This window comes from Microplitis mediator, chromosome 7 (assembly GCF_029852145.1).
Source record: "Microplitis mediator isolate UGA2020A chromosome 7, iyMicMedi2.1, whole genome shotgun sequence".
Taxonomy (NCBI): Eukaryota; Metazoa; Arthropoda; class Insecta; order Hymenoptera; family Braconidae; genus Microplitis; species Microplitis mediator.
Window position 1 is genome coordinate 4,396,892 of NC_079975.1, and position 12,313 is coordinate 4,409,204.

The following is a 12,313-nucleotide window of genomic DNA, read 5'->3' on the forward strand; positions in this document are numbered from 1 at the left end:
TATTCTAATTAGAAAAATTGACACAAAAAAATAATTTGTACAAAGAATTCAAATCACGCCTACTTATCTTATGAGATGATCGTAAGCGTTAGAGGTTTTTTCTTAGCGACGTTGCCAAATTTTTGACTAAACTTCCCTACTCTATGAGTTCTACCCTACTTTTATCGTTGGTGAAGAGAAACGTGTAGGAATGTCGTCTGGAAACATTACAGCACATATCTCAAAACGTGATTAAAGTCGTTAGGTCGCATTAGGTGACCAGTCTAGACTTTTGAATTAATAATCCATAATATTTTATCCGAAATCTGATCTCTACAAAAACTGTTGACTATCAAATTACGATATTTAAATTTAAAAAACATCCGTTAGTTAGTCATTTCTTATTCTTTTAGTTAATATGGCTTTGAAATATGGTTCAAATTTTAAATTTCAAAGTATAAACTTTCAAAAAATTTCAAAATAAATAAATTTTCCAGAGCATTGATCTCGACTGACCTTTTTATTTAAAAAAAAGCGGCAATTCATAATTCAAAATTAATTCGCAATTCGCTGTAATATCGAAATTAATATTCATATAAATTGACAGTTCTATTTTGGTAATTTGATAAATATATAATATAGATAATCAATCAGCCCCGTTGACCCGATTAATATAAAATTTATTGAGAAATTAAATAATAAAATAATTTTGATGACACAAATGAATTAATAATGAACTTACACGATTATCCTCAAGATATGTACATATATATAAGTATATATGTATATTTGAGACAACGTAGGTGTATGATAACAATTGGAGGATGTAGAGATGCAATTTGTGACACTTGTACGACTTTGATCGACGTGGAAAATTGGACAAATTATACTCGACATATTACATCACAGTCAGTACTCTAGAAGAGGTATTACTGTGATTGGGCACTTAGGATTATACTGGTGATGATGAGGACCACAAGGTCACTCGGGTATACTAATACACCTAAGAACATGCTAAATTGCAAACTCGAATGTCACATTAAATCACAATTTCAAAGGTCATTTATCTTTAAATTTCAAATCCACTTTAAACCACATTATTTATCATAATATATGCAACTTAATAACTGTTTTGTTACGCAATGTTAGTCAATCATGTTCGGATTCTCAAATCTTATATACATATATTTGTTGATAAATTAACATTTAAATAATCACGATAAGAATTGTTAAATCAAGCAAACGGATATACTCATTGAATCGAATGAGATGAAATTACTATTTACTTAGGTCGTAATCATCAGTCTGTTCATATATATTCCTATATATAGATACGACTAATAAATTAGTTGTTTATCTCAATTTAAAATATATTTTAATCAATTGAAAATTGGCTTTAAATCTCCTACATTAATTTTTACTGAAAAAAGAGGGACGAAAGTAGGCCTCAAAAATGGGCAATTAAGAAAAGTTCAAAAGTAAAAATTTTGAGTACTCGTTTATACTCAAAAATATCAATGGAAGTCTATTTATATTATGATCAAATTTTTTCAGTTATTATATTTTTTTATTCAATTCAACACAAAATTTGATGCCAATTCTATTTGATCAGTTGCTAGAGTGTAGATGTATGACAAAGAAAGGAAATAACCAAGAAAAAATGGCGGAATTTTTGCACACCTCAAAGGTCAAAGTATCTACTCTCGTTTGAAAATTTTCTATTGATTCACTTACGTTAATTCGGTTTTACAATTCAAATAATGCTCTCATTTTTTATTTTTATCATCGGCACTACAGATATTTAAATTCAAAAGCAAAAATTTTAGTTAATCAAAATTAATTATTAACGGACTATATCATAAAGTAGCGACTATAATGTTATTTTTAGTAAATTTATTTTCAATAAAATAGAAATTTTTTATGAAAAAGTGTCTGGAAAATGTCACCTGCTAATTTAATAAAATGATATTAAAGTTAAAAACTATAGTCTTCGCTTATAATTTATGAATACCGATTGATGATGTCAATTATAATATGCGCGTTCGAGGTGTGCATTTTTAGATTCTTCAGACGGCTGTTTAATTTCTTAATAATATTAAAGTAGCAACGACTTTCATCAATATTCTATTCGAAAAAGTCTGAAATTCGGGTAAAAAAATTATTTACATCAATTTAATGAGACTTTTAAGCTGTACATAGATTCCAATGCACGAAAAAAATATCTGACTCTGAAATGTAAAATCCTATTTGAATTTTGCATATGAATATTTAAGTAAATCTTAAAATTACATCAGTCTTCTCTTCATATTAATGTATATTCTTCTCTATAAATCGTAAGTACGATTTAATGCAAGTGTTTTAGCGAAAAAATTTCAATTCCGCGCACACCTACAAGGCGCCCGAGGTGTGCAATAAAATGTTGAATTTTTTCCAGATGAAAATTAAAAGAAAAAGAACAAAAACCGCACAGTTTAGTTTAAATTTTCTAAATGTATAATTTATGAACACCGAGTGCCGGTCTTACAATTTAAAATTTTTATTGTTCTTCAATGAATAAAAAATTCAACTGATATATATTCAAATAAGAAAAGTTTTTCGCGAAAATTTCTAAAAGGGAAATATTAAATAAATTTTTGTAATTTTTTTATTGGTTGGATTAAATAAAACGGAGTTATTTTCTAAATATTTGAAGAGAAATGAAACGTCAGAAAAAGTAAATTTTTATTTTATTTTTTTTTTCATTGAAGTAGAGTGATGTCCTTTGAATCATGTAAAAGAGATATAAGTTCCTTTAATGTTTGTACTAGAGCTTTATTTTTTATTCCAATACGTATTACTCTTTTTTTTATTATCTATTTCAACGCGATCTTTCGAATTTCAAAGTAAAGATTTTTTTTTCATTTCTCAAGATATTTTTATCTCCTCAATGTACGTACACAAATACTATTTTATTTTCCTATTTCACTGTACATAAAACATTCAATTTATCGAAAAAATTTAATTAAACTAAAACTTTGTCATTACTATTAAATTGAATAGTGTGGAATTACAATCCCACCTAATTATTTATTTTTTTTTTTACTGTTATCAGTAAAATTATATTTAACTTTAACAGTCACAGCAACTAATTAAGGATACAATAGTAGTGTCGGCTTGCCAATGGCTCCTTGAGACGTCGTAGTAAACTCACTATGTACACTACTATATATGTATTTACTGATGAGTGTACAGCAAAGTAAAGTACAGTAGTTATAGTACAAGCAGAAAGCAAACGATGAAGAGGAGGTGGAATGAAGGATTCCCTCGAGAAACTAGAGAGGAGAAAACTCGTCGTATTTAATTAGCTTCCTACTCTCTACCTATATATTTTTCCCTTCTTTTACCATTTTATAAAGAATTGTCCTCTCTTTCGACCCATAACATTTTCATCAAAGGACAATGACCAGTTTAAATTTTTATTTTATCATTTATTTTTATTTTTCAAAACAACAAATAATGTCTTGTCAAATAATTACTTTATCCAGGTAAAAAAATTTCAATCTGAAAAAATAACAAAATTTTTTCTCGTCCGAAAAGTGACCGACAAAAGGCCCAGGTGGTGAAAAGACCGAAATTCGGTTTAAAAATCGCCGAAATTTAGTCGACGACTCTCGTATAAAAAAAATTGTTGAAAAAGGTTCAAAAAGTGTTGACTATTCTAAACATCAAAATGTGACACAATGACGAACCTTTTTTAAACGATTTTCAAACTTCTGAAAATATACAAAAAAAACAATTGACTTGATATTTCAAATTAACATTTTTCAGTGCAAAATATGTTCAGAAAAAACTAATTTTGAAGTATTTCTAAACGTTTTTCGTATTAGCATATCTTAATAATACAAGAATACTTATTGATTTTGCTTTTGAATTTTTAAAAGTTTAAAAAATGTTCAAAAAAAGTTCGTCGTTGTGTCACGTTTTAAAGTTTAGAATAGTTAACACTTTTTTAACAATTTTTTAACTTCCCGCTAAGAAAATTGTAAATTTTCAAAAATTCGGGAAGTTATTGGTTACGGTCCGATTCACCAAAATCGAATTTTCATCAGATGTCGACGTTTTGAGGTCCTAGGAAGCTATTCTGACTTATTTCACGATGATGTCCGAGTGTATGTATGTATGTATGTACGTACGTACGTACGTATGTAAATACCTGTATTTTTTGAACGGATGAACCGATTTTGAACTTTAAGGTGTCATTCGACACGGCTTATCAATATCTAGAAGAAGTGAGAAATTGAGCTTGATTGGTAGGGCTCGTTCAAAGATATTCCAAAAATAAAATTTTTTCAAAAATGTTTTTTTTGGATAACTTTTAATGTGCTCGATGGATTGATTCCAAAATGGACTGGGCTCTAGAGCTTTATAAAACGCGTCGATTGCCACCTCAACCGTCTCAATCGGTTTATTCGTTTGAGAGATATCGTTGGAGAAAAAATGGTAAAAAAAGTTTTTTTTCGAAAACAACAGCATATAAACGTATTTTCGAGCTCGAAAATGTAGTCGCAATAATGTTTTCGAGGTTCTTGAGCTCGAAAACAGCGGGAAGTTTTGGGGCTGGCCCGCAGGGTCAACTTGACAGACCGATTTTTTTTAATAAACAGACTCAATTTATCAGCCAATTTCGGTCTATTTATTAAAAATAACAAAATTTCGGCGTGTTTCCGGCCAATGTTCGGTCTCTTTCTATAAAATTTTACGGCTTCAGAGTGATTTCGCCAAATATTGTTACTTAGGTAACAATGACAGGTATTTTTTAATTTTCCATAGCGAAAGTAATATAAATTTTTTTTAAAAATATTTAAATCAACTTTTCACTGATAAAAATTTATCTTTGAAATTGTCTGTCATTCTTTTCCTCTGTCAATTGAATTTAGTTTTATCTATTACTTGCATCCCCGGTTTAAATGGCGAGTCCTCTACCACTTTATCTATATATACATATATTTATGTTTGCGTGTAGTGATTGGTCGTTTATTGGACACCACAAAAGAGAGATAAAATTCTGAGCAATACATTTCAATTTAGTTTGTCTATTGTTTCTGACTGTATATATTCAGTTGATTAAATATTACATTATAATGTTATATTATACTTCATCAATTGATGTTATATTCGGTATCCATAATTATATGTACACATTAATTTAATTAATTGTATTATTTATTCATACTCACAAATATTTATTAATATACTCACATTTACATTGAATGCATTACGGTTCATATTATTAAAAAAAAAAATATATGCAATATATATAAAAATATACAAGACATGCAAAAAAATTTGTAACACAAAATTGACGTCTCCTAAACTAATTTATTGTATTAATGTCAAAAAATAAAATTGAATTTTAAATTACGATTTTATCAGTCGCTCTGTTGTGTTCGGACGTTGGTACTCACGATAAAATCAGTAATTAATAATTAATCTGCTTAATTTATTTTGCATTAGCTTAACATTGTTATTGAATAAAACCCTATGGAACTTTTTAATTTAAAGCTTTGTCATTGGTAATTAATAATGGGATAGTAAAAATTTTTTCAGTTTTCGTTTAATTAAATGAAAATATTTTTTTAAATTTTTATTATGTAAATTTTAATTAATTTAGAGTGTTTGTTTGAAGTATATGCAGCTTATTTTTTAAAATCTTTATTGTGTTACTGAATAAATGAAATTTAAATTTAAATAAATTTTTGTTTTTTGTTACAGGTAAGAAAAAAAAATGGCCACGATACTAATATGGAAGGAATTTTTAATAATTTAATATAATAATGATGATCTCGGATTATTATTTGCTGCCAATTGGGTAAGCACATTTACGAAATTTGTAACTTTTTTCTAGCTTTTCACGCCTTTGAGCTATAAGTTGAGTTAGGGTGAAACCTTTTGAGTTTCTTGTTGAAATCCGGGTTCAGACTGTATGGCGTATAGATTATATATATATATTTAATAGTATAGAGGGTATAGAGGGTGGTATTGGGAAGTAAAAGGGAGTAGTCGCAGTAGAAGTAAATGCAAGTCCTACACGATATAGTATAGGTAAAGCATAACTAAGCCGGCTCAGCTGAGTGAACTCTCAGAGGATTTACAGGCAGATGAGAAAGAGGAAGAGAAAGTAGTAGAGAGAAAAACTAAAGATGGATGGGTATAGTATAGTAGGAAAAGCCTAGTCTGCTTGATGGAATTACTCGAGAGTTGACAACTTTCCCGTGAGAATTTAATATTGATATAATCTATATATAATTTATTTTTTCTTACGTTCTTTATTTTTCATTATAAATTTATGCCATAAATTTATAAACAATATTTAAATTTTTACATATTTTTTTTTTTGTTTACACTCAGAAAATTAAATGATAGGAATTATCATCCAGTGATGGTAAAATTTTGACTATCAATCCGACAGTAGTCAATATTATCTAGATGATTGTCTAAATCATCTAGATCGTAATGTTTACCATGAGTGTATTTATAAATAAAAAATGATGCGTACCCCTAAATTTATGATGGAATTTCCTCTTGTTTGAGTACCCACATCGATATATTTGCAACTCAAAAATATTCCAAAAATTTATATCATTGTTTTTGTTTTATTTGTTGAATGTCATTTAATGAATAATTTTATGTGTGGAAAATGTAATAATGAGTGAAACGAGTAGACATATGACTATACTTAAACAAAATTTATATAAACTCAAATTTTCTATTTGAAAATCGATAAAATAAAAAATAATTACCTCAGCGCAATGCAGCCTTGTGGGTACTCGTTTACCGCGAAATATCATCTGCTACTCAAATATCATATTTATAACTGCATATTAAATTTTAAATAACAATCGACTTTAGTAATTGGTAATAAGATCTTTCTGCATAATCAAAATTACTTAAAAAAAAAAGTCATTTCTAATTGAAATTACATACCCGTCATTTGAATTTCATTGTCGCGTTGAATAATCAAGTTCAACGACCCTTAGCTTTTAAATACACACGTACGCAGTGTGCATAATAGACATAAAATTAACGGCAGAAGCAGAAAATTTGAAAGATAAATTACAATACTACGCCGTTTAATTTTATACAAATTAATTACACTGTTTACATTTAAATCTTTTTTCCTTCATTAAAATATGATAAATATCCGACCTACTTTTTTCTTATACTTCAGTGATTTATTATTCCGAATAAAAGTAAAATTCAACGGTTGATAAAAGAAATATACGTTATTTATTAAATTGTTTATAAAGACATTTATTATATATTATATTTATTGTCAATGTATCAGCAGATCATGTCCCCCCTTTAAAAACCGTTTTTTTTTTTATTTTATTTTGTTTAGCTTTTGTAGTCACGGCTTTTCATGTCAATCCATCTCATTTTATTTTTCACTCTCGCTATTATATACTTTCTTACTCAATCCTCATTCATTCCTATCACGCTCGGTGTATCGTACTGCGCCAAACTCATGGTTTACATTATTCACAAGTTACCCTAACACTCCCAAGATTTTTTTTTTATCTCTATTACGATTATTATCATTATTTATGTACATTATACATCCATAAAATTTTTTCGTTACATTCAAATATTATTTATATATTTTTTTGTCGCTTCAAAAAAGTAAGCAATTTTCAAATAAACTGATTTCATATATAAAGTAGGGTGTTTCAATTAAAACTATTTATTTTATTTCTTCGCGGACACATGAAAATTTTGTTTTTCATGTTGAAAAAAAAATTCCCTTAAAATTTGAGCCCTTAATTTTGATTTTAAGTACTTCCTTTTTGGGTTTTTACGTTTTTTGCATATTTTTGAAAAAATCGAGTGAACAGCTGGTTTTCTTGAAAAACTTCCAAAGAAAAAGTTGTAGGAAATTTAATTTATGACAAAAAAAGTTTTCACGCTCATGTCATAAAAGTGCTTTGTTTCAGAGATATGAGCGATTTAATAAATAAAAGTAAAAAAAATATAGGTTTCAATGAAATTTATGTATCTAAAACTTGATATAATGTCTTAATGTTAATTTTTTTATTCACATCTAACACAATAAACATTAGAAAATTTGACATTCAACTCAATTGTTGTATGTAACGTTTTTTGATCATCATAAAAAGAAAATTATATTTAAATTAAAGACTTTATGTATTCAAATATTAAACATGTAACTTAAATCAATTATTATTTAGTTATTAATCGGATTAATATTATACTTGTAGAGCAATTTTACTTTTATCGGATTTTTAGTTCACTTTTGCTACAGTTAGGATAATTTTTTCTGTGATTATAAACAACTTGCAGAATATTTTTTCTCTCCTCTTCATCTCGCGTTAAACAATCATTATACTTCTCCGCCAAAGCTACACCTCTTTCAGCAACATCATTCACCACTTTCAAAGATGAAAAAGTTTTTAAGCATTCATTGTAGTCCTCATCGGATTCCCAACTATCGGGGTCATTATAAATAAACTCGTACGGTAGTTCGAATGCTTCGAAAAGAAAAATTGACTTTTTGCTAGCAAAATCACAAATTTCTTTTGTTTCCAATGTATCAAATAACTTCTGCGTTATTTGAGGACGTTTACCTTTTATATTAAACGATTTATTGGCTTTAGTGGAGTTTACAATTTTTAATTTTTGTTCTCGTGTCACATTAGAGTCAAACAGAGCCAAGCACACCAGTTCTTCGTGGAGATACCAAAGATGTAAGCTTAACTTTTCCAGTGCAGCTGCCGCAATTTTAGGTTGCACTTTTTGATATTTAAGCAAACTTTTAAACAGTTCGAGATCATTGTTAGAAGCTTTAATCGCACAGGGTGCTTCAAACCAAGCTTCAATGTAAAAGAACGTAAGAAAACAACAAATCTCACGCAGGGAAGAAATTTCTGACGGTCTCATTTGGAATTCACTTCTAAACATGTACATTTTGAAGCTGTAAAGAGCTTTGGAAAGCCACCTGGCATGGTGCATTGCACCAGGAGCTCGAAATTTCACTTCACTCCTTGGCACAGCACCCAGAAAGATTTTGCAAAGCATCAATAGTTCCTTGTAATCATCTCTTGAGTGGTTTAACTAATGGAGAAATTAAATAAAATTTATTATGGGTCTACCAAATTAAAGTTACTTTTTACAAATTTAAAGTTCTATTATAATAAAAAAATACAATGAAATCCTATTATCACTAAAATTCAAACAACAGTTGATTATATCTTCAAATCAATTTTGATTTACTAATATAACAATGTAATTAATTTATATCTGAGTTTCATTATATTTTGAATAGAGCGGCAATGTTAGATTTATTTCTATATAATTTACTCCTTGACAATTTACCTTAAGCTGGTCATCAAGAAAAATAACTTTTTCGTCTTTTATTTCAAGCAAAGTTATTTTTATGTTTTCATCTTCTACACCAATTTTAAACTTTGACTTGTCAATTTGTTCCCACGCAGTTTGAAATCGTTTGAAGATTGGCACATTGGGACTATTTGTTGCAGGCCAAGCAGTTTCTACAACTTTCCTCAACATTATTTCATGTGTATGGTGACGACAAGCAAAGTATAATACCTCTCTTCCTAATTTTTCCGTTAATAGTGTGCAAGTACCGTTCATACAGCCTAGAAATTATAATTCATGAAGATTAATTGAATATCATATTGATAAAATTGAACTAGTAAATCTTGAATCGAGTAGAAATAGAGATTTTCAAGTTACCGGTATTAACACTGGGGGTGTCAGAACACAGAGCTTTAATCTTGTCCTGCACATTCCATTGAAGGAGAACTTCATGGATCATTTCAGCATGTTCAACACCGGTTGATTCATAAAGTATTGGCGCATCCAGCAACATTTCAGTATTAATACCAGTGACTAAAATTGGAAGTTTCTCTACTTTAGATGTCGAAGAATTTGTCGAAAGTAATTTTCCATCCCAGTGCAGAGTTAGACATTTTGGAAAATTTGATTTTTCCTTTATCGATTCAGCGATAATGTTTCGAAATTTTTTGCGATGATTATGTATTGTACTATGACTTACGCAGTAGTCATCTACATCTAAGCCAAGACTGTCTAAAGTAGCACAAATGATAAACATTGCTTGTCTATCGGTAATTTGTGTTCTATCCAACGCTGCAACTAATTCCGGAGTGATGAAGCTGATTTTTCTGATTTTTGCTTTGGGTAATTCATCTTCAAAGTCCGAATGGACTCTTTTATTATCACTTATATCTGAAGACTGTTTGCTTTGAGAAGATAATGAAAATTGGCTCAACTTTCGACTCAAATCTGAAAACATCATAAAAAAATTATAGATTTTTATTTATCAGTAAAATTATCGATGAATAACTCAGAGAATTAAAACAAGATTCAGTTACTCACTCTTTGTATTGCAATCATTTTCATTATCGTCTTCTGTGTTTTCTTCGTGTTGTTCTGGAGGCTCCTGGTTGACATTTGATATTTCGTTAGTGACTAGAGTCGAGCATCTGTAACCACCTCTTTCACGACTTTTTAATAAAAATGATTTTATGTCACTTGGCAAATTTTCTACTTCAGATGATTGTGAAATATCGAACAATTTATCTAATTTAGTTTTAAAACCCTTTATTTTTTCGATATGTATTGGTGTTTTTTTTCCTTGTGAATTTTTCTTCAAATTTTGGTAGAGTTGATAGAAACTTTCCAATTTTTTTATGTTGTATTGGCAGCGACTAGTAGGAATTGAAAATTTATACCAAACGTTATTTAATTCACAAATAGTATTGGTCGAGCTCTGTCTGATTGTCAAATTTAATATTGTGTGCTTGTAAATAAAAAGATTAATGACATCCCGATATGTAGGTAATTTGTTGTCTCTTAATTCACTGATTGGAACACCAATCAAATAATTAAATATTTTTTTACTCATTTTTATAAAATGATGTTCAACAACCAAATTGCACTGTTAGAATTTTTTACAAAACAACAAACAACTGAAATCACAAGACTTTTTGTAGGTTAGAACTTTACATTTTACGCAATGAAATATATTAATCAATTGAATTATAAACAGAAACACTGAAACAATATAAGGATAAGTTAACGAAAATTAATGATGATTTACGAAAAAGTTTCGCATGTATTTGTTAAAGGTTCTATTTAATATCTTATAAGATATAGACAAACGTAATAACAACGTTTGGTAAATGAAGAACAATGCAAACTGATAATTAGCGCCAATTCAACTCTACTGGTATTTACGGTAATTAAAAAGCTTCTTCAAGGTCAACCAGAACGGTAAATAAAACAATCAAAGTAACTAACCAGAGGACGTGATAGGTAAAAAAGTAAAAAATTTTTAGAGTAAGATGAAAGACATCGATTGTTGATTTTTTTTATGATATTTGTGTTAGATTTAAATAAAAAATTGATATTGAGTCATCATATCAAGTTTTAGATACATAAATTTTATTAAAACCTATATTTTTTTTTACTTTTATTTAATAAATCGCTCATATCATTGAAACAAAGCACTTTTAAGACATGAGCGTGAGAACCTTTTTTGTCAAAAATTGAATTTCCTACAACTTTTCTTTCGGACGTTTTTCGAGAAAACCAGCTGTTCACTCGATTTTTTCAAAAATATGCAAAAAACGTAAAAATCCAAAAAGGAAGTACTTAAAATCAAAATTAAGGGCTCAAATTTTAAGGGAATTTTTTTTTCAACATGAAAAACAAAATTTTCATGTGTCCGCGAAGAAATAAAATAAATAGTTTTAATTGAAACACCCTAATATAAAGTCATATGTCATTACAAAAAAAATATGCCGCTGTATAAATAAAGTCATCATTTATCAAATGAAATTTCATTTGCTCGAAAATTTTGAATTATTTCTGAGTATAGTTCATTTGAAATTCTCATTTAACGACACAATGGTAAAACAAGAGACATTTCATTTATGCGCATGCCCGCGCAGAAATCAAGCAGCCATTTTGACGACAGTCAAATCCTCCATTTTGTCGATTGACTAAATGAGAAAAATAAAATGTTTTTATTAAAAAATTAGAGTCTACAGGAAATTTTTATGACAGAAAACGTCATAATAAAAAAAATGAAGTGCATAGTGAGCTAGATAAATATGAATCCCGTCCATCATCACCTAAATTATCAGTTATTTCTTTAGTTTACCGACAAAAAAATGAATTCGACGCAAATGTCATCTTTTAGACTTTAGTATTAAAAGACAATAGAGTAACTAAAACACAATTTATTGCACGAATAAAATTATTGAAGTAAAAAAATGTTTGTACGCTCATTAGA

General features: G+C 28.5%; 2 protein-coding genes across 2 annotated transcripts in view; one reads left to right on the top strand and one right to left on the bottom strand.

Moving 5' to 3' along the window:
• The window catches only part of LOC130671132 (syndecan-like), a 64,137-nt gene that overhangs the window by 19,205 nt on the left and 32,619 nt on the right, over window positions 1–12,313 (top strand). The window lies entirely within an intron of this gene.
• Window positions 8,085–11,036, bottom strand: LOC130671123 (uncharacterized). The gene is made up of 4 exons (XM_057474839.1): window positions 10,393–11,036; window positions 9,730–10,299; window positions 9,349–9,632; window positions 8,085–9,087 (listed from the first exon to the last, which is right to left on the bottom strand). Exons 1-4 carry the CDS (start codon window positions 10,919–10,921, stop codon window positions 8,248–8,250), a joined length of 2,223 nt encoding a protein of 740 aa, XP_057330822.1. The 5' UTR covers window positions 10,922–11,036; the 3' UTR covers window positions 8,085–8,247.

Bases quoted from the DNA above. Each gene is read 5' to 3' on its own strand.
- LOC130671123 (XM_057474839.1), bottom strand. From the start codon at position 10,921: ATGAGTAAAAAAATATTTAATTATTTGATTGGTGTTCCAATCAGTGAA. The intron at 10,300-10,392 runs GTGAGTAACTGA...TGATGTTTTCAG, and splicing joins AAATGATTGCAATACAAAGA to ATTTGAGTCGAAAGTTGAGC. The intron at 9,633-9,729 runs GTAACTTGAAAA...TATAATTTCTAG, and splicing joins CACCCCCAGTGTTAATACCG to GCTGTATGAACGGTACTTGC.